This window comes from Chiroxiphia lanceolata, chromosome 21, assembly GCF_009829145.1.
Source record: "Chiroxiphia lanceolata isolate bChiLan1 chromosome 21, bChiLan1.pri, whole genome shotgun sequence".
NCBI lineage: Eukaryota > Metazoa > Chordata > Aves > Passeriformes > Pipridae > Chiroxiphia > Chiroxiphia lanceolata.
In genome coordinates, this window is record NC_045657.1 from 4,342,152 (window position 1) to 4,368,553 (window position 26,402).

A 26,402-nucleotide genomic window follows, 5' to 3' on the forward strand; every position below is an offset into this window, starting at 1 on the left:
GCTTTTCCTGCCACTGGCACGCTTAACTGGCTTAATGAATGGGGTTGATTTTTCTCTCCCCACCTTTCTAAGAACAGAGGGGAATGCAGGACAAGGGAGCCTGGGCTAAATGATCCTTATTTGCTTCAAGGCCAAGAAGGTTTCAAACAGTGCTCAGCAATTTTTGGCTGCTGTATTTTAAAGTCCCATGGAGATTTGGGATTTTTTTCTTTTTTTTTCTTCCTGAAAATAATGTCCACAGATATTTGCTGGAGTTCACTGGTCACTTGGTTTGGGCAATAGTATGAGGAAAGGAGAATTAACCCACTAGAGCTGTAACCTGGCATGTGCCCCTGGTGTTTTGGGTCAGACCAGGACTGACAGCTTTCACCTCATGTGCTTGAGATCTGCATCCTGACCCTTCTCATGCCAGGCAAGAGTTTTACTTAAAGTTGTCTGTTGATAAATAGCATCTCTGCAGAAGTCAGAACAGGTCCACAAATGAAATCCCAAATCCATTTCAGAAGTGCTTCTGTGGATTTGTGTAGGAAGTACGTAGCACTGAAAGCAATGGTAGGTGCTCACCTGTAACCCAACACTGTGTGTGTGTTTTACTCTGCTACAAGCCGTGAAGCTGTGAGCACCCAAAATCTGTTCCTTCACAGCAGAATATCTGTATTACAGCAATGGGAACTGGTTGCCAAGTGTTTTCCTTGTGCTGCCTTTGGATGCTCGGGCTTGGATGTAGGTGGAGCCTGCCCTGGAGAGGGTCCAGGCTGTAAAGCTGCACAAGGAGGGTGGTGTTTGGTTGTGTCAATCAGGAGATGAAAATGGCAGTGGGAGATGGGGTTACTGTGAGGGAGACACAAGAAAGGCAGGTAGTGGTTTTAACTGAGAGAGTCGATTTAGGTGAGATATAAGAAGTGTGGTTGTGTTTTTTTGGGTTTGTGGTTTGTTTGTGTGTTTTTTTTGGTTTTTTTTTTGTTGTGGTTTTTTTTTTTTTTTTTTTTTTTTTTTTTTTTTTTACAATGAGAGTGTTGAAATATTGGCACAGGTTGCCCAGAGAGGTGGTGGATGCCCTGGAAGCATTCAAGGTCAGGCTGGATGAGGCTCTGAGAAACCTGATCTATTGAAGATGACCCTTCTCACTGCAGGGGGGTTGCACCAGATGTCCCTTAAAGGTCCCTTCAAACCCTGAACTATTCTATAGCAGAGGGCAGCACTAGAGTGGAAGGGAGAGGTTGAGTGTCCAGGGCACAAGGGATACTGGGAAAGGCTGGACCATGAAGATGCTTTGCTGTGGTTTGAGCAGTTTTACTGCTGGAAGCTTCAGCTATCAGGCAAACCAAGGAAACCTCCAGAACGTGCAAGGAAATGTAGTGATGGTGAGAGGGGCCCAGAGCTGCAGTTAGTCCTGGGATGGCTGCAGTGTGGGAGGTGACACCTCTGCTCTGGTCCCAGAGGAGATGTGCAGGGATCATAGTCAGGCCTGAGTCTCTGCTGCCCATTTGGAACCCTGAAGGGTGTTGTGCTCTTTCTGCGTTGTGCCTGCTGCAAGCCAGTGATGCTGGTTTGGATTGTCACTGCAGGGCTGGGACCCACCAACTCTTGTCACCTGTGCCACTGAACAGCCATCTGGTGACACTGATTTTAATTTTTTTTGGTCAGCCAAAATTCCAGCTGAAGGGAGGTTTGATCTGGTACTACAGTGGAATGAACTCATTGCTTTATTTTTTTTTAAGCACTACTTAGGCCCCAGGAGAAAAGTTACAATAATAATCAAAGTCCAGGAAGTTTTTCTGCCCTCAAAGCCAGGAGGACCAATGCTGTATCCGAACAGCCAGCCCACCCTGTGCTGTGTGCATCAAGCCCAGGTTATTTAAGCAGAATCTATGGCTTTTCTGACAACAGTTGCAAGATTACATGAGCTGTGCTTGTCAGTTCAGCTCTGTAGACAAAAATAGAGGTAAGGCATTAAAAAAAAATGCGGAACACTTCTGTGTGTGCGTGTTAAACCTCCACTGTTAATTCTGACGAAGGATCAGGCTGCGAGCAGATATCGGATCCCCGGTGAGAATCAAATTCCGGAGCCCAGAATTTTTTGCTGCAAAGTTTATACAGTGGGGATTCCTCTAATTACTTTCAGTGGAAATTTACCTGACAGAGCTTTCCCAGGTAACGCGGAGGCAGATGCGGGAGAGCCGCTCAGCCGCTGACAGAGCCTTTGATTTTGTGCCAGGTTGCAAATTAAGTCTTTTGCCAAGGTACCCGAACACTCGCTCGTCAATGGCTTATCGCTTATTCATAGCGCGCACCCAGCGCCGCGCGTTTCATCTGCTCGGGGAGGCAGTGCTGGTGACAAAAGTGTTGTCCAAAGTTGCTGCATTTCTCTTCCCTCCCCCCTGTTTGGTCAAGGGAACGAGCCACCTCAGTGTCTGTGCAAGCTGGAATTCTCTAATGAGCAAAGGAGAAGCCCCGGTGTGCCCGTGACGCGGTGCACGGAGGTGTTTCGACACACGGGTGGGTTCTGTCCTACAGCGCTGCTCTGGGAGGTGTTGGTACCGAATCCTTCTGGATTCACTTGACAGAGCCCTGGAAATCTATCACAGAGTGGCCAGCACTGCCCTACTGGTTTGGATAGTGTAGTGGGTTGACCTTGGCTGGACACCAAGTGCCCACCCAGCCCCTCGATCACTCCCCTTCTGAGGCAAAGCTGCTCTGGGGAAATGAATTCCATCTCAGCCAGACCCAATACAGGCAGTGACCATCAAACACGCAGATGGGGGTAGCTGGAGCCTCACCCCATGCTGGTACAGCCATGGCTGTGGGGATGCTGCATTTTGGCAGCAACATCCTTTCCAGAGTTTGGTTGACACCAAGGATGCTGTTCTGCCTGAGCCAGCAAGTGAGGAGTGACACAGGGATGGGACACATCCCATGAATATGGGGGGAACAGGAATATTTAAGGCTGAAAGAATTGGGGATTGTTCAGCCTGGGAAAGAGAAGGCTTTGGGCTGACCTAATTGCAGCCTTCCAGTACCAGTGAGGGAACTTACAGGAAAGATGGGGCAAGACTGTTTACAGGAGATGTAGTGACAGAACAAAGGGAAATGGTTTCAAATTGAAAGAGTAGGTTTAGATTAGATATTAGGAAAAAATTGTTCACTCTGAGGGTGGTGAGGCCCTGGCACAGGTGTTCCATCCCTGAAAGTATGGCTGCCCCATCTCTGGAAGTGTCCAAGGCCAGGTTGGACAGGGCTCTGAACAACCTGGTCCAGTGGAAGGTGTCCCTGTCCCTGGCAGGGGAGTAGAAGCGAGATGATCTTCAAGGTCCCTTCCAGCTCAAACCATTCTATGATTTATGTCCATGCTGGGTGCCCAAGAGTACAGTCCCTAGGGAACGTAGTCCCTCATCTACAAATAAATTAAGTTTTGGTGCACAGTCCCAGCCACGTTGGCAAAACCTGAGCCCAGGAATCATGTCACTGCAGGCAGAGCAAGGCAGAGGCTGTTTGCTTTGGGGGATGACTGAGGAAGAGGAGGGCAGTAGAAGCATCTTGCTGAGGGTAGTAAGGAGTTAATTTGTTTGGTTTCGTTAAAACAATATAACAAATAATTTAAAAAAACCCACTACAATACTTTCCCTAATGAACTGCCCATCAGGAGATGACTGGCTCCCTGTGACCTGTCTGTCTTGGTGAGCTGGGGGGCCCAGGAGACCACAGCTGGTCCTCCAGAGCGGAACAGGAGCGATCACCCGGTGTGGGAGAGCCTGTGAACCACCCGGTTAGCTTAATAGTGTGGGCCATTATTCTAAAGCAGTGGGGCTGAAACCTAAATCCAAATGAAAATATAGTCAATTTGTCTGTACTTTACTGACTGAATGGCTATGTAATGCCATGCAGCTCTGGCAACGCAGGGAGCAAGCAGAGGCAATTAGTGGGGAGGGAAAAGCTCCTTTGTTTTGTTCTCTTCCACTTCCTGGGCAAGCTCTAGCAAGGTGCCAGGAAAGAGTCTTGGAGGGACTGAATGGAAAGTCCAGTTTAAGAGCCAGTAGTGACATCCATGCCCAGTTTCTGCAGGTCATTGTAAGGGGTAAGGATGGGAGTAGAAAAATCTTCCTTGTTGATTTTTATGGGTCCAAAGGAACAAAGTCTCACCTTCCTGCTGCTGCCTGTTTTGGGTTACAAACCACCTTGGTAGCTGGGTGCTCTGCATTTCTCCCCTCAGGCCCAGAGCAGGCCAAACTTAAAGGCATAACACCAAATGATGGGGTGACTGTGACAAGAAAGGACAAGTGGCTTGAGAACATCACACTCCTGCAGCTCACATCAGCCTCAGGTCACATGGAAAAAAAGTTCAAAGTGGGGCTGTGCTCAGGGCAATGGAGTCTCTGAATATTCTTGCCCAGGGTTTGGAGTATTTCCCAGGTCATAAGAGTTTTCTGTACTGGCCAGAGCAGGACAATGTCACTGAAGGCTTGTAGGAGATAATATGCAGTTGGAGTCTGCTAACAAGCTTTCTGTAAAGTGATATTTTTGTGGTTGCTTTTCATACTTTTTTTGCACAGTAGGATGAGGGTGTTACATGGATTAAAGACAGTGTTTGTTGTCACCTTTGTAAAGAAGGGACTGGCATTGACTTCTGGAGTCCCTGGGTTTGGTTGAAGGGTTAGGCCAGTCTGCTTTCAAGACCATTCTACCACCTTTGTAGAACCCACCTTTACAGTGGTAGTTAAATAACTGTTCAGTGGCCATCAAGTGTCTTTGAGAATCAACTTTCTCTGGGTTGTTGCTGCTTTTATATGGGGAAGCATTTATGGATGTATGAAGTTATTTTTCCATGGAGGAAACCATGCACTGAAAGTCAAGTGAGTAACAAATTCCCTGATCCAAGTTCTATCGTGGGCTGTGCCTGTTAGATCTGCAGCTGGGGAAAGGCAAACCTTCTAGGCTAATGTAATGAGAAAGGAGGAATACAGAAATCTGCAGAGGCTGTGCAAAATGAGCTGTCCCTCCTCTCTGGATGCTGCTCCTGTGAAGGCAGGGAAGAGGAGAGGAAGGAGAAAGGTACAAAGAAGAAAAGACTCTTGAGGTTTGAGAACTGTGGCTGGGGGAGGAACCCAACCACAGCCATGGATGAAACAAAAGGCAAAGCACGAAGCAGAACACAGGCTGAAAAATGAACAGTGATGGAAAGGTCTGGGGTGAGAGGAGCTCTAAAGAGGAGGCTTGCCCCAGTATCTCGTGTGACTTCCACAATCTGTTTAACAGCGATCGGTCATGTTCTCTCCCTGACACTCGCCGCAGCAGCAGCTCTGAGCTGACAGGCAGTGGGGATAAATGATTACTGACATATGCTAATCGGACAGTCTGAGACAGGACAGAAGAGGAATACATCAAGGTGCTGCAAAACACATTTCTTGGGCAAAACTCCCCAACTTGTACGAGTAAATCAGCTCAGGAAGTCACAAGGCTTCTTGGTTGTTTTTAAATCGCGGTTAAAAATCGGCAGCGTGGCAAAAAAAAAACAACCCCATCAGAACAAGGGCTGGGGTGGGGAGCTCAGAGGCTCTTTGCAGTGGTATCTGTCAATGCCAGGTATGATTTTGGCCACACAAACTCCCTGCAGCGTTTCAGTGCTTTCATTTTCTGGTGTTTCCTTTCCATTCCACTTGCCCAGCTCTTTCCCCTTCCTTCCTAAAATGCCCCCTAGCTCTTCACTTGAAGTTCTCCTGTAATTTACACCACAAATAAAGGTAACAACTCAAACAAGCACCCCAGAGCACAGCAGGTTGCACAGATGAAATTCAGGAAGGTGTTTAGATCCCAGTGCTGGAACAAGAAACCTTCACCTTGGCTCTTATTTGGATCAATTAAAGGAAGTGTCATGCACATCTACAACCTGGCCAGACCTTTTGCTTAGTCTCAGGATAAATATTGTCAATCAGGCAGTTTAGAGAGGTATCAAGAGTGCAGCTTTCTGGAAAGCTCTAATTCTTGGGTGGGAAAGCCTCCTGAAACGTGGTGTGGTTTGAATTAGATGTGGTGAGAGCTGATGAAATGTCAGGGTATCAAAATGCAGGTGTGACTGTCCTGCTTATGTAGGGCTGTTGTGGGAACACCAGCAGAGAACAAAGGCCACCCCTGTGGCCTTTGTGATACATAAAAAGATGCTCCTCATCTCATTGTGAGTGAAAGTGCATACAAGTTAGAAAATAAGTTAGCTGGATAACTGTTGCCTCTCTTCCAGGGCTTATGGCTGGCAAAAAAATCCCACTCTGAAGTCCAAAAGGGGCTGATGTTTGAACCCATTTGGGACCACTTTAAGGTTTGGGTGTTGGGGAGCTCTGAACTAAGAGCCTCATTGTGTCCTGAGGATGTTATTGGGACACGTGGGCTAGAAGGTGTCCCTGAGTTCACTGAAGTGCTTGTAGAGCCCAGAGAAGTCGAGTTTAGCCGGGGAGTGGGTTGTGGTGGGATGTCAGAGTGTTCCATACCTTCTCAAAGCGGGCTGGGTGCCAGAAGGACTCCTCCTTGACCGGGGGTGGGTGCGTGCGCAGGTACGTGGTGCGATTGCCACGCACCTGGTCCAGCTGAAACCAAAGAGAAACAACAGTGAGCTCAGATGGCTGCACAGCCACAGCAGCAGCCTGGTGTCATGCAGTGCAGGGACACTGGGGTGGACAAGGCTAAAAGTCACTTTGGCCTGATGACCACAAGTACCTGATCTGGGCAGTTTTTCGTGCCCGTGCAGCTGATACTGGTATTAAAATGTAATGATGAGGAAAACATGAGTAGCTGTCAGCTTTTAGTGCCTGCTTTATACAGCATCCCAGGGAGATGGCCACTTCCTGCAGGAAGCCCTGTGCCCTGAGCTATGGCAGTGGCTCACCACCAGCTGGGAAAGCCACTTCCACCACCCCCACTATGGTGGGGTTTGCTGGTTGCTCTGATTAATTGCAGCTCACAGTGCTCCACAATCCCAGCTCAAGCCAGTGCAGGTACCTGGTGAATGTTTTGGCCACTGCATGAAACCCTGGGGAGTCTGTCTGCTTTGTGGTCTAGGATATAGGTTTGTGTTGCTTAGCTCAGGTAATTGGTGGCTGCAGGCTTTGGGAACTTGGTGGAGAAAACTTAGGGACTAAAAACATCAGTCATTAATAGATAAAGTAGGGATGCACTTTCCAACATCTCAGGCTGGTGTATTCATAAAGGAGCTGCTAATTAAGGACACTGTTTTCCTGCATTTCAACTATAAAGCATAGTTTGTGATGGCAGTAAGCCCATTGAAATTGGTCATTACCATATTAGCTTGACTCTTCTTTGAGCCATTAACTAATAAAACAGTCATCATTGGCTGCTTTTAAATGATATTACAATGTTGGTGTGTTTAACAACCCAGTGTTATACTCCAACAACTGCTGTGGGTGCTGCCATCAACCACACCATGCCAGGGGCAGGGCTGGTCCTTCCAACTGGCTGTCCCCTTGTTGTGGCCACTGTCACAGGTAACCTGAGCAGAGCTGATGCTGCCCAAAGGACAGTCCAAGGGGCTTCTGGCATGGGGACGCTCACCTTTGTTAGGCTTCATCAGCCTTTTAGTAGTCAGGGAGGATGTTCTCCCAGCTGAGAGCCCTCCCCATCCACTGAGGGGTAGGGCAGTGGGGGGTTCTGCCCAGTGCAGTGCACAGCAAGGGGAAGCATTGCTGCAGTATTATCACCTTTTTCTTTTCGATTTTCTGGACTCTTGTCCGGGCTCTCTGGCGCTCCATCCACATCTCCTTGTATCTGTGTTGGATGATGTCATAAATGGGAGTGGAAGGCCTGGAAAACAGTGAAAAGACAACAATATAATCTCCAGGGGTAATGCCTCTCTTTACCTCCCCATGCTGGTTCACATTTTTTTCTAAAATGACACGGCTTTTGCTATTAAGATCTCTCTCATGTTTGCACCAAAGGCTGCAAACAGATGCAGTGATGGATTGGGTGAGAGGAGTAAGTGCTGTCCTAAGCAATTTGAATAGGGATAAAAATGGACCCAATGCAGATGGTCAGGTGTCTGCAGCAGAAAGGAGAGCTGAAATGCTGAGCCCTGAGCTAGTTGCTGAGCCCTGAGCTAGTTCCTGAGCTGCACAGACCAGATATATTTCCCCCTTGTAACAGGGTTCCAGGGAGCGTGCAGGGAGCAAGGGGGAAGAGATAGCAGTGGAGAGGAGCTGCAGATGTTTCTAGAGGTTTCTGTGTTTCTAGAAAAACAGGAAAAAAGGCAGTGGCTTATTGGCCAGTGTCCCATTCAGCTGCTCTGAGCTGGCATTAACCTGACCAGCTTGTGGCAGAGCTGCAGCCTGAAATCGTTGAGCCTTGTTCCCTGCAAGTGAGGATACTTTAACTTCATCAGCCAGTGTGGGAGGCAGAGCTGGCAGTGGCAGCAGCAGGACTCCTGCCTTGAGGACAGCGTATCAGTTATTGCTGTGGTCCTGCTGCTCTTCTTTTCCCCCAGAAGCAAACACTTGAGGGTGATGGAGGACCTCAGTCTCAAGTTTTATTGGTCCTTGTCCTTGCACACCTTGCTGAGGAGGGACTTTGCTGATCTCAGCAGCAGCCCATGACTGTGGAGCTCCCACCTGTGGCCTGCAGTGCCTTCAGCTGCAGCTCCCCTAACAGGGACAGTGCTTTCCCTGCCTGTCCGGACCAACTGCAAGGCACTGGGGATTTGGGATAACTTCTGAGCCACCAGCTCCACCAGAAGGTCTTTTTCTCAAAGAGCCCATGCGCCACAGAGTGAGCTGGTGCTTTGTGGCTCTTGGCAGGAGTGGGTCCAAAATTGACAGCCGCCAGCTTTTAGCAGCCTGGAGAATCCTTGATGATCACAGAGGGCACCAGCAGCGCGTATGCAAATAGTAACTCTTCTGTTTCTTGTTCCTTCACCCCTGTGGTGACTTTTATTACTTAATTATTGCACACCACATGCTTCAAAACAGCCTAATCTATGGTCGTGTTTTCTAATGATACTAGATGTGCAATCCAGCAATATACATCCCAAGGGGGCATTCATATCAGAGGAGACATCCTTCTGCAGACCTCCTGTTTCATAGATCACATGCTGCAGGGCTTTTCAAGCCTTTGCTTACAAATCAGCTCTGCTGCTCCAGACAGTTATCTGGAGACAGCCGGTGCCAAAGGCTACACTGACATTTACCCTTTGTCCCCTCTTCTTCCCCCTCCTTCCCTTCCAGTTTGGCATTTCACACTGATCAGAGCTGGGCAAAATATTTAGAAAGGTTAAAAGATGTGGTGAACCTGCGGTCAAGTGTCTTATTGTCTGTGTGGGGTCTCCAGTCTCATTGTGTGGTGTAAATTTTGGTATTCCTGACACATGGTGAGCATTGCACATGATCTTCTCTCCTCTTGCCCCTTTGCTCTCCAAGGCAGGAGCCTTCCTGGTGTGCAGGAATAGCAGGGAGGGATGCAGGAAAGCACCGAGCCTTTGTAGTCTTTGATTATTGATTTTTGTGGAAGTTGAAGGGGTTTTCACATCTCTATGGAGGTGACTTTTACCTTCTCCAGTGGACCAGCCAGTTGGTGACTGATTAGTCCACAGCTGGCTTGTAAGTAAATGCTTGAAAGGACACATTTGGGTTGATGCTCTTCAGAGGTCCTTCCCTGCCGTGTGATTAATCGCATTTAAGTCCTGATCCAGCAAAGTACAGAGTCATGCCTGGAATGGTACACGCATGAACTGCCTCTGAAATCGGCGGGAATGACTCGTGTGCTCCGTTAGCCACGTGAGCTCTGGTGGGGCTGCAGGACATGAGGCTTCATCTGGCTTTTCCTGCCTCCTTTGAGAGAAACATTGAGAGAGTGGGGAAGAGCAGGAGATAGCAGGTAACACACTTTGACTGAGGTTACTGGAGGAATTCCAGTGAGGCAGCTTTTCCTTTCTAGGTCAAACCCTGATCTCATAGGAGTGGACGGGGAGTTTGGCCCCGATATTGGTGACACTTGGCAGGGTGACAGCCCTTATTTGCAGCTTATTTGGCCTTTGGGAAAACGTGCTCTCACCTCAGTGTTACTTAAGGACAGGAATGAAGGGCTTGTGTGCTCTGTTTCCTTTTGTCACCCTGCCCAGATGTCACTCCTGAACTGGGAGGATTTTACTGTGGGGAGAGCAGGAGAAGCATCCGCTGAAAATGCTTATTGCGGATTAAAATCCATCTCATCCAGAGTAACTCAGATCTCCTTGTTTTGGCACAAGCACCCTGCCACAGAAAGGAAAGGCAAAGAAGTTCTGATAGGATGTAACAAATTATTTATAATTATAGAAAAAAAAATCCTCAGCTGCTTCCTTTTATAGTCAAATAGTTGGAGCCACTTCTAATGTTGACATTTCCTAAATATTTTAAAATTTATCTGTGCACATTTTTGAAACTATTATCCCTGAAACAATTCCTGTCTCTTTAATAGAATCTCTCTAATTTACTTTCAAGAGTCAGGGTACAGACCTATTTTCAACTGAAATGACAAGCACCTGCTAACTTGGTTATACAATGTGGAATGCCAGTCTGCCAGAAATCTCCTGGAAAAGAAGCTGCAGCCTCCTAATAGGCTATTTTACTGTGAAAACAATGTTAAAAAGTATAATAAAGTATTAACAATATTAAAATAAAACAGTGTAGGCCTTAAATGAGCTACAAACTAGTTAAATCTATTCAATATGAGCCTTCAGTGTTTTGCAGCTGATACCTCTGAGCTGGGATTTATCTAAAATGAAGGCACCAGGGACATGCAAGAGAAATGGTAATTATAATTTGCAAACATTAGGCTGACACTTTTCTGTGTATGTGTGTATAAATTCTGACAGCTGTGATTGGTGCCATGCCAAATAGTGCTCCACCACCCTGGGAAAGGCTCAGTTTCTGGCAGGCCATCCTCGGAGCAGCAGCTCATTAAAACTTTGGAGAAGGAGAAGTTGCCGAAAACAGGAAGGCATCAGAACCATCTGAGGGATTTTTGGTACACGCTTGTTGAAAGGTGTTTGAGAAGAGAGCCTTGGGTCTGACAAACTGGAATTTTAGTACGCCTCTCCGTTCACAGTGGGGCAAAATAATTGGTCATCAGTGACTACTAATTTGGTTTAGTAGCCAGAGGCATTTTTTTTCTTCCCAGAAAATCAATGACAGTGCCGAGGTCTGTTCAGCGTGATTCAGCTCAAGACGGGTCCTCATTTAGCTCTTGATGCTTCTTCCACTGGAGACAGCTATTTTGTTAAAATGAAATTAAAATCTATCTATAATGCGCAGCTCAGGGAGTAGCACCCGTCAACGCCATGCTGCTCCTGAGGTTTCAAGGTTGTCAGTCTCCCCTCAAACTTATTTTCAAAGGTTTATATATCAACTGATACGGAAAAAAAAAAAGGTACTTGGGAAAAGCGGATACAAAGGACTTTGCTCAGGAAGGAGGTTTATAGCATCTTGAAAGGTGCAATCAATTTGATTGCTAAGTTGTGTTGTAAAAGGGTAAAAACTTGACTTGTGATTGCTTTCTTCTGGTGTAATTCAAAAGCAGAGGGGCTTGTAAATATTTCAGTGCCAGCTCCAGCCCGTGGATTTTCCGGGTGGCTCCTCAGCCAGGGCAGGCAGCTCCCGCAGCACTTTTCCCGCTGCTGGTCAGGACGTGCTCGGGCGGGGAGCGGGGCAGGGAGCAGAGGACAATGTGCACAGGCAGCGGCTCCCCGGCGGCCGCGCAGCTGTTCGGGCTGTGCCGAAAACGCTGCTCCGATTTCAGCGGCAGCTTAGAGGCAGCAGGATCTGGCCCTGCAAAGGTGCTTATGCAACAGATAAATCACAGAATGGAATTTGCCTGCAGTCCTGATGTTAAAACCGTGTTGCCGCACCACTGCCTATCCCGAAACTTTAACCCTTTCTTGAAAGGTTAATGAAGTTTCAGGGGGGGTTTAGTCCTTGCTGGTGTCCTTCCATCTAAGAGGTGCTTTTGCTGCACAGTCAGGATGTGTCTTTGGGATCTTCAGTCCTCAGGGAGCAGTTGCAGGGCTACCACCTTTGTATTCCTTTCTAGTGTACCTCATGCAGGGGAGGGTTTGTCCCGTGATAGCTGTGTCCGTACAGAGATCTCCCAGGGGCTCCTGACAGGCCAGCAGAAGAAGTTCCCACCAGGGAACCCTCAGGATCATTTCTTGTGGAATCATTAGGGTTGGAAAAGACCTCCAAGATCAAGTCTAACTAGTTTCTTGTTGGGAAGCAGTTTGGTGTCCAGCATCTCTTGGACACATTATCTTCAGATATTCCATATTATCTTCAGCAAATAAAGCACAAGCTGGGGGGGGTCTGTGACTCTGCTCGGGGCCTTGGGGTACCCCCAAAGCAGGCAGCAGAGAGACATTAGTGCTCAGCTCCTTCTGCCCTTTCAGGGGGCCGAGAGCACAGGAAGATTCTGCTTACAGCTCCCTTGTCCTGCTATATTGTCTCCCTTCCTCCCTGGTTACTGATGGGCTGGAGGTAGCCATCTATCTCCCATTAATTTGTCTCCGCGTAGCCCAGCAGGAAGCTGGGGTGTGATTACAGCTCTGGCCCTCGTGCGAGAGCCGGCACGGCCCCGGCATCTCCCTGCAAACTGCCTGGCTCTGCCTCGCCTTAATTGTTCCCCTTTGGCCGGTGGACCTGTCTCCTCTAACAAGGGCTGCGAGGAGGGCCGAGGTAATTGAAGCACTTAGCCACACTCCCCAGCACTGCCTCCTGCAGCTAATTAGGAAAGAGGGCCGCTGGGCTCTTCATTATTTCTTTTAATTGTTTGTGGGTTTTGCATAAGGGTGAATGGCAGAAGAGGGATGTGCAGTTAGCGGTGAATTCTTGACTTTGAAATTTGTATAAAAGGTCACTTACAATTTGTTAACGCTTTTCACAGGGGTAAATTCAATTAGCGGCTCTGAAGTCCCCGCACACACGTGTGTGGGTGTGTTTGTGAGGAGAGGGAGAGACGGCAAAACAGGCTGGGTGTGAGCCTAAAGGCTCTTCATTTTCCTAAGAAGCCTGTAGACTATGAAGTTATACACCCCTTACGGCTTTATGGTCATCTAAATAGGTCCTGGCAATAAACCCATGGAGAGGCCCAAAAGATCATTTTCAAATGATCTCCACTTGTCCTCACTTTCCATTAACCACTGAAGAAAATAACAAGAGAAAAATTGGCAGAGAACACTCAGGGACCAATTTTTTTTTTGCAGTCTTTGGGCTGGCAAAACTCTCGGTTGCAACAGTGGGTCTTCCACCCGTGTGGCAGCTGTGGGATCTGTGCTGCCAAGGCACTGATTACTCTGAATTTTCAAAGCTTCTTTACAATCCTTGTAATTTGGGTGAGGAAATAACAATATAAATTATTTCACCGTGGGCAGCCAATGAGGCAGTGGCTTCTTCTAAGTGTCAGAGGATCTGTTATTTTGCTCCAAGGGCTTGTATGTATAGAACAGTAAAAAGAATAGAATCCATTGTAAACATGCACTTTAGAAGATTTATCAGATGCTCAGAGCTGTACTTAGGAGTACACATGGATACAAGAGCACCAATTTGCTTTACTGTTCCCTCCCAGGCCGAGTGAGATGTTTACTTGCAACAGTCCTAAATGCACATATGGAAACGTGTCTTGCAGTGAAGATACCAAGACAGCTCTTACCCTTTAAATAACTGGCTTTACAAGCTGAAATTTGTGTGTTAGCATTGATTTTTGGGGTTGGAGATACCTTTTGGCTGACTCAGTTGAAGATTATGTAGGGTTATCTTCAACATATTTGTCTACAGGCTGGAACTCTGCTGTTACTCTCTGAGAAACTCAGGTGGGACGTGATTCTGGGACAGAGCTGTTCTGCTTGGGGTCTCAATCCGTGGCTGAGAGTGAACAGTGCTCACTCTGCAGCCACCAAGAAATGCAAAACATCCCAGTGAGTGAAAAACCAAGAAAAAAAACCCCTCCAATGCTGAGCAAAATAAATCAAAGAGCAAGGTCTTCCCCTTGACCTCCATCCCATGCTTGAATCTCTCTGGATGGGTGGGAACATGACTTTGTTTGAAAGGAGAAGATGTCAATGAGGGCCGAAAAGCTTTGCTTTCACAAAAAGGATTCAGTGGTTATTCCCCCCGACCCAGGTTTTCATTGCACAGGCAGCAAAAGCAGAAGTTGCTAAAGGAAAAAATCCACTTGTGGCAAGAAGTAGTTTTAGATGGTAAAAGTTTTGAAAGAATTTTTTCAGCCAGCTGTAATCAATGGAGATAAACCCACAGACAACAGCCAGTCTGTGTGAGAGAGTAAATTACTTTCCTATTCAGTGTAAACTGGTAATAAGGGATCTAAATCTCTGTTCTTTAGATCTTTTTTTTCCCAGCTCTGTGGCTGATGTGCAGGACCCAAACCTTATGCCAAACCATGACTTGCCTGTTTATTTTCTCTTAAGCTGTGAACCTGAAGTAGTCAGAAACTGTTATAACTGCAGTAAATAACTACACTGGAGGAGAATCAGCGTTTTCATGGGGCACTCAGGAGTTTTTGAAGGGTGTAACAGGTTTTTCTGTCCAACCAGAAGCTGCAGCCACCGGGGCACGAGGCAGCAAGATGCAGGTGGATGGAGCTGGGAGCTCTGCGGTAGCGATGAGAGCACATACCCAGCCTGGAACATTTCCAGTGGAGGAAAACTATTCTTGAAATAGAAATTCTTATCTTAGCAATGTGAGAATGGTGGCAGAGACACAAAGTGCCTTTCACTGTGGAATTGGATAGGATATGTAATTATCCGAGCTGATGGGAGTCCTGTATTTTTTAACTTGGTTGCGTTTTTCTGGCGCTGTCATCCTGACAGTGATTCCAGTCACTATGTCACATTTTTACAACTTGTTTTGTCAGTGCTCAGATATTTCTTTTTCTAAAAGTTTTGTTTGCCTTAATCCTTAGGATTTTAATGGCTTTACACTCTCTTTGTTTGGCTTCTAGTGCTCGTGGGTCAGATGTGGGCTTGCTGTGATATTAAACTTTCTTGCCTGTCCAGCTTTTCCCAGTGGGTTCTTTCCAGGAACACCCTCTGCTTTTCAACATCATATCTTTGCAGCTGGTCTATAGCTAGATTAGCTTTTTTTTCAGGGCCATATATTAATGACCTGAAATGTTCTCTTAAGTGTCTCAAAAATAAACCTACCAGTGCATTCCGTGTGCCAAAGAGATGCTGGAAATACCTCAGCACCTTTTGGGAACTTTCTAAACATCATGGGTGGAAAGATCACTTGCTAAGCAGAGCATGAGCATTGAAACTTTCCTTTTTGGGCAAGGTGAAAGATTAGGACAATTGCAAATGATACAAATTAAGGAGGAGGTATTAGATAATTAATGCCCTTGGCCAATTGTAACAATTCAAAGAGAGATTGCAGTGACCAAATGCTTTAGAGAGGCGAGTTTGCTGCAGGAACATGGTGAAAGCAGCTGCCAAAGTATTAAGACCAGTTTTAGAGAATGGGAGGTGGAATGGAGGGAGGAGATGAAGATAGAAGGAAAATGGGATGTAAAATTCGGGAAAGGGACAACTGAAGCGAAGGCAGACAGTGGGGGGGACCCGGCAGGAGCCATGGGGATGACAGAGTGCCAGGGAAATCCTGCCAGCACACCCAAGGTCAGCCCAACCTACAGGCCAACTGCCAAGTGGATGGCAGCACGTGGGAGGCAGGGTTATGGCCATGCAGGGTTGGAAGGAGGTCCAGGTGCAGGATGGCAGAGAGTGGCACGTCTGTGCAGTCCTTGTGTCCAGGAATAGGTTCTGGGACACAGTGGGAAGACTTAGGGAACTTACTAAGAGATGAATGAAAGCTTTTCTCTCAAAGCAGCCCTGGCAGTGTTGGGCAGTGTGTTCATGCTGAGGGTGCACTCTGCTTGCTCCTGGGGAGAGGACTTGTGCTTGGGGTACCAACTGTGTGCTGGTGTTGTTTTGGCTTCAAACTCCTTGTATGACCTTGCACAAATCAATATAATCTAAAATCTGGCTATAGACAGCGGCCACATCTTTGTGGTTACTTCTAGTTCCAAAAACTGTTCATTTAATGTTGGCTAATTTCAGTACCCAGTGAAATTCAATCAGAAAAGGTGGTCAGGAGGATAAATGTGGGTCTGGACATTGACTGGGGTTTCCAAATGCACCTTGAATGACAGGCTGTATTGACACCAGTGAAGCTCCTGGAATGCTCTGTGTCTTTAGGTATCCACTATCATCGAACTCCAGCCCTCTCAGTGCCCTCCATCCTCCCCCTTGTAAAAGAAGGTCATTATTGCAAAGAGTGTGGGGTTGAATAACCTGCCAGTAGCACTGTGTTGTGGGGCTATTTTGAATGAAAGGACCTGGGATTTAGGGCCAGGAGGACAGCAACCCTCATCTGCACACATCTTATAGCTCTGTAATGTCATGCACAGAGCATGAGGATGGGGTTTAGCTCCTGGAGGGGAGGTGTTGCCAATGATGGGCATTTTCCTTGGAAGACAAACCTGTAGACCTGCTTGTGTGTTGTTAGCCCCGCGCCTCCACTCAGTGGCCATGTGCTCTCTTGCAAATTGTGGCTTGCACGAGGCAGCTCTGGTAGAGATCAGAGGCTGGAGTGTGAACTGGGGGAGGCTGACTGGAGGGTGCCCCTTGGGGGAGGCTGGGACCCCACCACATCCTCGTTACCGCTGACCTTGGCACGAGCACTGCCTGCTGATGGATCGGCTCCAGAGCTGGACAAGACCCTGGGGACCCACTGCATTATCTATTATCGTCCCATCAGTGCCTCCCCTGACCCCTCCCAGCTCCGAATGCCACAGGCATCAGGGAAGGAATAAATCTCTGTCTGATACTGAGAGAGGGAAGGGAACGAGAGCAGGAAAAAGGAGAGATGAAAAATGTCCTTTTTATGACTCTCACAACAAAGCTGGCCACATGATTCGTAGCAAACATTACTCTGGGAAAAGGGAGGGAGAGAATGGGGAGGGGGGAATCAGCAAAAAGCAGAGCTGCTTCTCTCCCCTGGAAGATGCCCATGGGGAATTAATAGAGGGGTATGGGTGACCTTTGAAGGTAAATATCCCAGGAAAAGAAAGGAAAGAGGCCTCAAAGCTTCAGAAAGCCCACTCTGTCTGAGGCTGCCTGGTGAAATGCTCCATGCAGCACACGTCCACCGTGAGGGGAAAGCACAGGCACAAGTGCTCTGCTGTGCTAGGGGGAGCAGCAGGGCCAGCCCGTGATTAATAAGGCACTAATAGCAACGGCAGCACTTGTGCTCGTTTCTGTTTGGGATGATCCAGGAGAGTTTGTACCTGTGAGCCTGGGGAGAACTCCTGACCTTGGTGTCTTTAGGAGACAGAAGCCTTTAGTAGCACAGCCTGAGTCTGGGGCTGAGCAAGGGCTGGAGATAAGTTGGCAGGGTTTGAGAAGCCCCTTGTGCATCACCCCCTGACCACAGACACCTTCCTGTGGCAGCTGCTGAGTTATTTGGGTTCTAAGCCCTGTGCTGCTGTTCCCAGGGGGGCAGCCCAGCCCCTGCAATTCCCACGGTGTGGGAGAGCCTCAGCAGGGCTGTGGGTGCAGACTGGGAGGGTTTGCACTGGTGTTCTGGGGCTGTCCCAGAGCGCCACTGGCATCAGGAAGGGTGTCTGCAGCTGCTTCCAGTGCAGTGGGAAAGCACCTTTGCTCTCTGCCCTTCTTGGCCATGTTGTCTGTGCTGTGGGCTGGGGAATGACGGGCAGGCTCTGTTCTTGCTGGAAAACTTCACTGCACCTGAGAAGTTTATCCAAGCTGTTATTTCTAACAGGCATGGAGTGCTTGGAGTCATGGAAAGAGACCATACGACACCATTTTTTTCTTCTGCCCCCAGACAAGCACATGCCTCACAGCTGGAAGTGCCTTCCCAGGCAGCAGCACTAAGAACAGAGTCCTACAGGGCTTAGAGTCCAAACCCAACTTAAATCCATTGGCAACCAAGTCATTTTTAGCAAGACAGGTCTTGCTGAACCTGGGGAGCTGTTACTAGGGATGAGCTTGGGCTGGGGAGTGCTCACCAGAGCTCGTTTCTTTAACTTGCCAGTCATGGAAAAGTGTGTTAAACTCCCACTTTTACCAAAATGGCTGTAACGGCTCCTTGGTAATCCCAGTAATTTGATTTTATCTATAACGTGCTTTTAAAGTAAAGGGATAAATACAATCAGTCTGCATAAAAGGTAGCTATTAAGGAGCAGGCTAGTTGTACAATAATAACTTTAAATTAAAAGCCCTTTCTCACTACTTCTGCTGTTGTGGGGTCTGCACATTTTCCTTAAAACTTTTGAAACGTGCCCAGGCTTCTTACAGGCAGCCATTTAACCTCCGTTTATGAAGAAATAAAGCAAAATTGATGTTGATTTTGCTCTACATTGGGGGATACTTTTGCAACATAAAAGCCCTTTTGCCTGCAATTTGCAGAGCAGCCCTGTCACATTGGTGAGGGCTGATACTGATAAAGATAAAGCTTTATAGCTGGGGCATTTGCAGCTAACAGCAAGCTAATGCTACATTTTCATTTTGATGCAATTAATGTTAATGTCTGCTACGAAAATTGTCATTAAATACCATTTTAAAATCCATTCAATTTGCATATGCAAAGGCCATTTACTATCATGTAAAATACACGGTGCCGTTCATCATGTCTTTTCTCTAGAATTTGTAGCTGTTATTTTTCTGGTAGTGATTATTATCTAGCTCTTAAAATGAAACCTAATGTCTGGTCCAGACCTGCACAGAGCAAGAAAAAGCCTCTGTGCTCCAGCAGAAGCAGGACTTTCAGAGCCTTTGAGTGCTGGTTTGTGCTGGAGTCCACTGGCTCTTTCAGCCTGCTGTGCTCTCCAGCTGCCCCTGAGTGAAGCCTTAAACATCCTTCTGCATTGCAAGGGATGGATGGGGAGGATTATGCCCTTCTGGAGGGGCTGCTGGAGGGTCAGCTTGTACCAGCTCCCCTCCAGCCGTTGGGAAGGGAGCCCAAGGAAGCAGAAGGGAGCAGTGAAAACCTTCTTTGCTGCTATTCTGTTCCACTACCAGTTTCTGCCCCATGCAGGGTGATGAACTAACAAGTGGGAGAGAGTGGGATAAAGAGCTTGAACTGATCCTTAACTCCACCAGAACATTTCAACCAGTGCAGACAAGTAGAAATGCTGTTGCCCTGATTTTTTGACCCTGGGAAGCCATTTTTCTGGCTTATAACTCTTCATATTCCTTGAATTTACAGGGTTGGCATTGAACATATTTTTAAGAGGTTCCAAGCCCTTAATGCCACAGGTGAAATGGGGCTGTCTTGTGGCATGTATGATAGATTTAGGTGGTTGATTATCAGACAGAAGTGTAATCAGACATGGAAGTTGTCATGTGGAAAGGGGGGGGGATATGCCCAACCCCTCTCCCAGTGCAACCTCCAATAACAGGTGGTTATCAGTGTTTAGGGAACCTTTGTGGGGCATCCTGACCATGTTTCATCTGGGAAGCAGTAGCTGTGTCTCCTTCTGTAATTCTTATTCTCCTTTAACTTTTAACCCTATCCATTGCCCCCCAGAAGTGATCTATGACCCAGCAGCAGCCTATGCAGGTTCAGGGCACTTGTGTTTCGGGGACTGCTAGCTGGGATGTGGGAGAGATGTAGATGTGAGGGTAGGAAGGGATAACTTCATTCTGAGAAGGGCCCCAAGTCTTCCTTACCGTGCTGGCCTGCCGAAAGTCATGTCTGGGATTTTGGGAACCCAACTGAGGAATCTGTTCTCATCTTTTAACCGAATGTCCATGAACTTGTAGTAGAGGCCGAACTCGCGGGCTGTGGTACAACCGGCCTTCACGGCCCCGCGGTCCATGGTGAGGAAGTCCCTGGGCATGATCTTTTTCCCGGGGCCCAGGACGTTCCTGGGCTTTATTGAGTCCCAGTGGCCTATGGCTGCAAGGAAATAGGAGAGGCATCTCAGTTAGCTCCTCTTTGGGAAAGGAGGCTGATGTCTGTGCACCGTGCACGAGGACCCTGTGTGGCCAGGATGCATTTTGTCACGGCTTCACTGTGCAGTGAACTTCATATCCTGTCCCACTGCATTTCACATGGGGACACCTCCCATCTGAAGTGGATGTCTTCTCACCCTCCACCCTGGCTTGCTCAGGAGGCCTGATTTCAGAGGGAAATTGTCCCTGAGAGCACAAAGTAGGAGCTCTAACAGAGTTCTGACAGTGGCCAGGTGAATCACCCTTTGCAAGTGCCACACCCCTCTCTGCCTGGGCTCTGTGTGAGCCTCCCAAAGTTTCCAATATGATAGAGAAACTTTACTGGTCACCAGGCAGTTTGTGTGATATTAATGAAAGTGGGTAAATGTTGGAGTTGTGCACCTCCAGCCTGATGAGAAGTATTGAAGAGCCTTGGGAATGGGAGGATATTCCCTGCTAGTATTAGGACCTTGTTGCAGGTCTGTATTTTAGTGGCAGTGTCATACCTTCAGCAACTCCTCCATCTCTCTTGTGCACGTACATCCCATAGGTAAAGTCAAGGCCTGGCAGGGAGTAGCAGTTTCGCAGAGGCTTCCCCACTTCATGCTGCAGAAAAGTGAAGTTAAAAGAGAAGCATAAAGAGCTTTTCTGATAAGATAAAGCCCCTGAAAATAAAAGTTTGTAACAGAACATGGCCACAAGTACCAGGAGTGGCTGTGGCTCCCCTTGGCAGGGGTTTGAATCTCACTGCACAAGCACAGTGCAGAAGGAGCTGAAGCCTCTAAGGGATGCTGAGTTTCACACAAGTTTGTAGTTGAGTTATAAAGCAACCCAGTCTTGCTGGAAATAGGGGTCCTGACTCAGTATATATGGATTTGAAATATTCTTGTTTGGTTAATGTCTCGATTGGATGCCCAGCTGTGGTGGCTGCTGGGGAGATTGAAGCTAGTCTTTACTTTATTTTGAGTTATTTTATTTCCAAGTTGTGCATCCTTCTAGAAAACTGCCATAAACTTCCTCAGGCACAATCACATGGCTGCTCCTTGCCTGGGAATAATCAAGACACAAGGCATGTTACAGGAGGAGGATAAGGAGGATGAAGAAGGGACAGCAGAGCCTGGGGCTTATAGCATAGAAGAGAACTTGAGCTCAATAACCTCATTTCTATTTAGTTATAAAATGAACTCTTCCACAGCCCATGTGTGTCTCAGCCTGGTGGTGTCTATGGGATTAACTGACCTCCCCTCACTCCTTTTGTCTTTCCCCTCCCATTTCCATGGTTAAGTCACTGCAGGATGTGTGTGTCTTGAAACCTTATTGCTGCTTGAAGGGAGGCTGTGGAGGAGGGAAGGGAAGGGGTGGGAGCCTGGCAGCAGTTTTGGTCTGTGCATCCCTGCAGGGGAAAGCTGGAGCAGGGTCAGGCAGCAATTCCCCAGGAGCCCTGAGGGCCTTGGGACAGGTTATTTTCCATGGGAAGGGTTTTAGAGGAGCTGGGGTGTTGTAGGTGTTGGCAGGTCTTGTTGGGAGAATGAAAGTGCTGAAATACTACTCTAGTGTTTCTCACTGAACACCAACACTGAGATGACCATTACTACACTCCAGGGTGAACACTCTGTGGATCTGGAGGTGCTGAATCAAATGCAGACCAAGTGAAAAGAGACTGCAAATGAACCACCTCCAGCTTCCCACTCTGGCAGGCTGCGGCTGTACAGCAGGGATAAGGGACTCAGCTTATTGGAGCTCCTTGTGTAGGAACATCATCCAAACCCAAATTTACATTCTGCTCCCAGTCACCACTGTGCAAATCCTGGCCAGGGCCTCAGAGCAGCCATGGCTTTCCTGTACTCTGCTGGCTGCTTTCCAATCTGCTCTTCTGCATCACCCTCAGCTCAAGCAAAACTCTCACTGATCCGGTTTTGCCTGGAGAGTGAGGGTTAATAACCCCTGCCCAAAACAAGCACCTTTCCAGAGGGCTCTGTGTTGAGCTCTCTAGAATTTGCTTATAATTCCTCAAACTTTTTCACCTGGAGACATTTCTTTGTGCACTCAGTTTGGGGTTTCTCAGCTCTTGTCTCTATATGTAGCTACACAAGCCCTAAAAGCACACGGTGGCTGTGGCACTGGGATCCTCATCAGTGTGTCCGGGGGGAGATGGTGGTGCCTGGGATCATGGTGTGACAACAGGTCTGCTCCTCTGCAGAGCCTGGCAAGCTGGCTGCCAACTTTGCCAGTTTGGGATCACTGGGATCATTGGGTCTGCACACCAGTACAGTGATTCTTTCAAGGAAATCCGGGGTCTTACTTCTCAGGTCTGGGAGGGAGGTGCTTCATCTTGTTCCTGTTAAATCCACACACTTGTGACACTATAAAGCAGGTGTGGTATCCCCATGACTCTCAGGAGCACAAGTTCACCAGAAAATGAGTTTTCTGGACTTGCTAAGATCCTTTGGTAGGCTCAAAACCCCCATGAGGCTCCTTGCCCTGCGCAAAAATACAGATCCTTTGTTGCCAACAGAACCTCTTTGAAAGCCATCCTTTCAGCTACCTGATGCAACCTGTGCCTGACATGGCTGCATTTCCCTAGCTGCCTGTGGCAGAGGAAGGGACTGTCCCTTGCAGGTGTGTCCAGAACTGAGCATGAGGGGAGTGAGTGTGTTTTTAGTGCTGCCACGAGTGAACTGCCACCCCGGCAGTGCTGAGCCATATGTGCCCGCTGCGTGTGAGTCGGGAGCTCACGCACAGCGCACAAACCTCTGCCAGGGATGATGAAGTGGCTTTCATTGCTGATCTATTTCCCCTGTATTTACAGCTATTTTTAGATTGGTTGTCGCTGGTGTACGAGGGAAATGGTGTAACATTCCTCAGGCGTGTGAGAAAAGGCTTTTTGCAGGGATCATGTTCGGATACGGGATCAGTTAAGTGAGGTCGGAAATCTGCGATGACGGCAAAGGTGTGGCAGATGGGAGAAAATTGCTGAGAAACTGCAGGAAAGGAGAGAGGTTTGTAACCTGTGGCAAAGCTGCTTCCAGACCCTCGAATGCAGAACTGTGTAGAATGAAAGAAATTACGGGATTTAAAGAGTCCCTTTTGTAGAGCACCTGAAGTTAACACAGTTGGGTGTTTACTCCGTCACAAAATGAGTGCATGCTGTTTCCTTTTATGATCAGGTGGCATTTTACAGTCACTTTGCACTGAATAAATAAAGCTGAAGGTGCTGGATAATTAATTAAAAAAAAAATCTGGTCCAATATGTTGAACATGGAGAGAATCTGTGCCTGAATCAAAATCAACGAACTCAGAGGACTCTGGTTGCCTGCCAACGTCTTTTACCTACAAAAGAAGGGGAAGGATGCAGCGGGAATGAATCTTGCTTGGTGTAATCCAAGATTACAGCCTTTCTCATTCATAAATCAACAAAATGCTGTTTCCAGCTCATGGGCTGGTTTCATTTGTTTGTCCTGGGGCATTATAGGTGTGCTCTGTCATAAAGCAGTGGGGAGAGCGAGCCAAAGTTGATGCAGAAGGTCCTTTTTTCTCCCCCAGTTCCAGCACCGTTCCCTGTGTTCAGGTTTAGGCTGTCACAAAGCTGCTTGGCTGGAATACAGATCTGTCTGACAGCTGTGCCCATCAGCAGACAACTTCATTAAACCTCATTAAGATGTCATTTCTCTGCCTTATTTCCCACCTCTTGGCTCTAATTAAAACCGTCTCTCTCTGCATCCCAGGCGGTCCTAATTTTCTCTGGGTACCTTCTGCAAGTTTTCTCCCTTTACGACCTCAGTGAGGAAAATCCAGCATCTTAAATGCTGTTTATCCAGCCTGTTTGGAAAGGACAACTCTAGACTTTTTCCTGAAGCATTCCCAGAGCACCCAGCAGAGATAACACCTCCTCCCAGGGCTGCAGGAGATGTGCACTGAGGCTTTGTTTGCTCTCTCCAACTGTCTTTAGGGACCTGGCTAATCCATCCTTTCCCCTTGGACATGATGATTTTTGTGGTTGAATCGGGTGTGTCTGGACTGGGTTTGGAGGGTGCCATGCTCAGACCAGCCCCAGCACAGTGCTGGGGGTGTTTGATCACTGGGGATACCTTGGCTGGCTGAAAAGCAAGAGGTGTTGGGCGTATCAGGATATCCCTGACCTTTCCCAGGTAGTTTCTGATTTCTGCAGCCGCGGGCTTGAGCCCTGGATTTGTATGTGAGTGTTGGAAAATGTTTGCTGTGAAGGAAGAGAAGGAGTCTGTTTGTGAGAGGTGGATGCGCTGTAAAGGTGTAAGGAAGCACAAAACCTTTCAGGTTTTGTTGCAAGACATATTTGTGTTTCATCCCCTGGTATTTATGGCCCAGTGACACACATTGCATCAATTTTCTACAGACGACTGAGACGGGTTGGAGATGTGTTTGTGCAGAGGTACAGTGAGAGATAGGCATGGATTTTTAATCCCTGCCTCTGCAGCCCTTCACTGGGAGAGAATACTGGGCAAACCCATGAATCAGCCAGGGCTGCCCCATCCCCTCCTCTCTGGCTCTGTGGCCACCTGCAAACTCTGCGCCGGTGCCTTTTCATCCTGCCAGGCCCTGCCTCCCTCCCACCTTCTGTTCCCCTTTTCATGACACCCCCTTGTACAGTAAAGCCTCCCGTCACGCTGCCATTACTATTATTATTGCAGATTTACTGCACTTGCAGAGTGAAGTGATTGCAGTGACAAGGCCCAGCATTTTTCCCTCCTTCCCCCCGCGACAGCTTGAAATCAAGCCCTTCATTTGCATTTACATGATCTTGCTGTGCAGCTTATGAGATCGGGAGATTTATTTGCTACTTAGCTTGATGTTTGATTACACTCTAAGAAGGCAGTGAGCTACAAAGTGCAGGGATACATCAGAACTGAGCTACTGAAAGCCTCTGGGGGACAGTAACTCAACATCAGGTTTAGGTAGATGAGAAAGGGAATGTTCAGTGTTTTGAGAAAGGCAAATTTGATGAGATTTGTTTGGGGTTTTTTTGTTAAGGGTGGAGGGAAAAACTTTCCCTCTCTCACAAAAAAAAAACCAAACCAGGAAAACAAGAATGTTGCTATAAAAACACACCTGAAAATTTGGATTTGTTAGTGCAGAAGAAATCCTAGCAAGGGCTGGTGGCTGCTGGGCTGCCTGCCGCTAACTGGTTGTAACTTCCACTTCCAAGAAGATTATTAATAATAAGTTGGCAGTTGTCTTCAAAGCTTTTCATAAGCATTAAAGGTCAAAGTCAAAGGAATTTTTGCTTGATGGACCACCACAAAATCTGTCCCTGATTTCTTAAGCTTCAAAACACTCCACCGAGCATTAATCCTCTGTAGTAGTGGGGAAACTGAGGCAGGGAATCAGTGTGACCATGTAGGACAGCAAAGGGAATGGAGTTTGGACTGAGGAGAGAAGCAGACCATTCCTAATAGTCACTGAGTTCAGAGTGGGAGACCAAATTATTACAGCATCTCACAGCAGTGTGAGATTATTCCAGAGAAAAGGGTGATGGTTGGGCAAACTACTGCCCTCGGAGTCCGGAATGGCAAAGCTCGAGGATCTTGCTGTGAGTTTAACTCCTTCAAATTTACATCATTACAAATGCTCCAGACAGGGTAGACACACTACTAACCCAAAGTATGTCTACATGTGCAATCTGTGCTAATCAGTGCTCCTGACTGACCTGCACTGGGAGCTGTAGCCTTATTAGATACCAACCTTTGAGTGTCAGGTCTAAGTTTGAAAGGTTTTGCCCTCTGAAAGCTACGTTTTGTGCAATGCTGGCAGTGGAGGCTGGGTTGGATAGGGCAGGTAGAGAAGGCAGATGGCACTTCCAGCCCAGGTTCTCCCTTCCCAACCCTGGGCATCATCTTCCCTGCTCACAACAGGGCTGTAACACCCACAACCAAAGGCCACACACGAGTCCCCAGCACAGAAACCCCCATCTAGGGAAGGCACTGTCTGATACAGCCACTTCGTGTGCGAACTGTTTGCACTCAGCTTTTAGTCTTGAAAATTGCCCTGAGATATGCTATTACAATTAATCATTAAAGACTTAAGAAAGAGTATACCCCATTACATAAAAGACTCCAGCGATGATCTTTATCCAACTTGTAAAATGGGCAGACTTGATGCGACTGAATAATTTTCCTCTCATCTGCACAAAATCATGAATGCAAGTCAGACTTTGAGCCTGAAGTGAACACTGCGAGACCAGCTTATAATTACCAAAACAGAAAAAAAGAACAGCGTTTTCTAATGAATGACAAGCCACTAGGTGGAAATCTAATTTGGTCTAATTAAGCAGCCTTTGTGAGGATTTGTCTTTAGATGAAAAGAGGGAGCCAAAGAGATCTAAATGCAAATGAACTCTATCATTTTGGTTTTAAAGGGCCAGGCACATATGAAAGTATTTGCG

General features: G+C 47.5%; 1 protein-coding gene across 1 annotated transcript in view; it reads right to left on the reverse strand.

Moving 5' to 3' along the window:
- The window catches only part of CFAP77 (cilia and flagella associated protein 77), a 59,848-nt gene that overhangs the window by 3,804 nt on the left and 29,642 nt on the right, over positions 1-26,402 (reverse strand). The window contains exons 2-5 of the mRNA XM_032708653.1: positions 20,491-20,590; positions 19,721-19,949; positions 7,704-7,806; positions 6,480-6,575 (exon numbers count right to left, since the gene is read on the reverse strand). Of these exons, the coding sequence (XP_032564544.1) occupies positions 6,480-6,575; positions 7,704-7,806; positions 19,721-19,949; positions 20,491-20,590 (528 nt within the window). The remainder of the gene's footprint in view (positions 1-6,479; positions 6,576-7,703; positions 7,807-19,720; positions 19,950-20,490; positions 20,591-26,402) is intronic.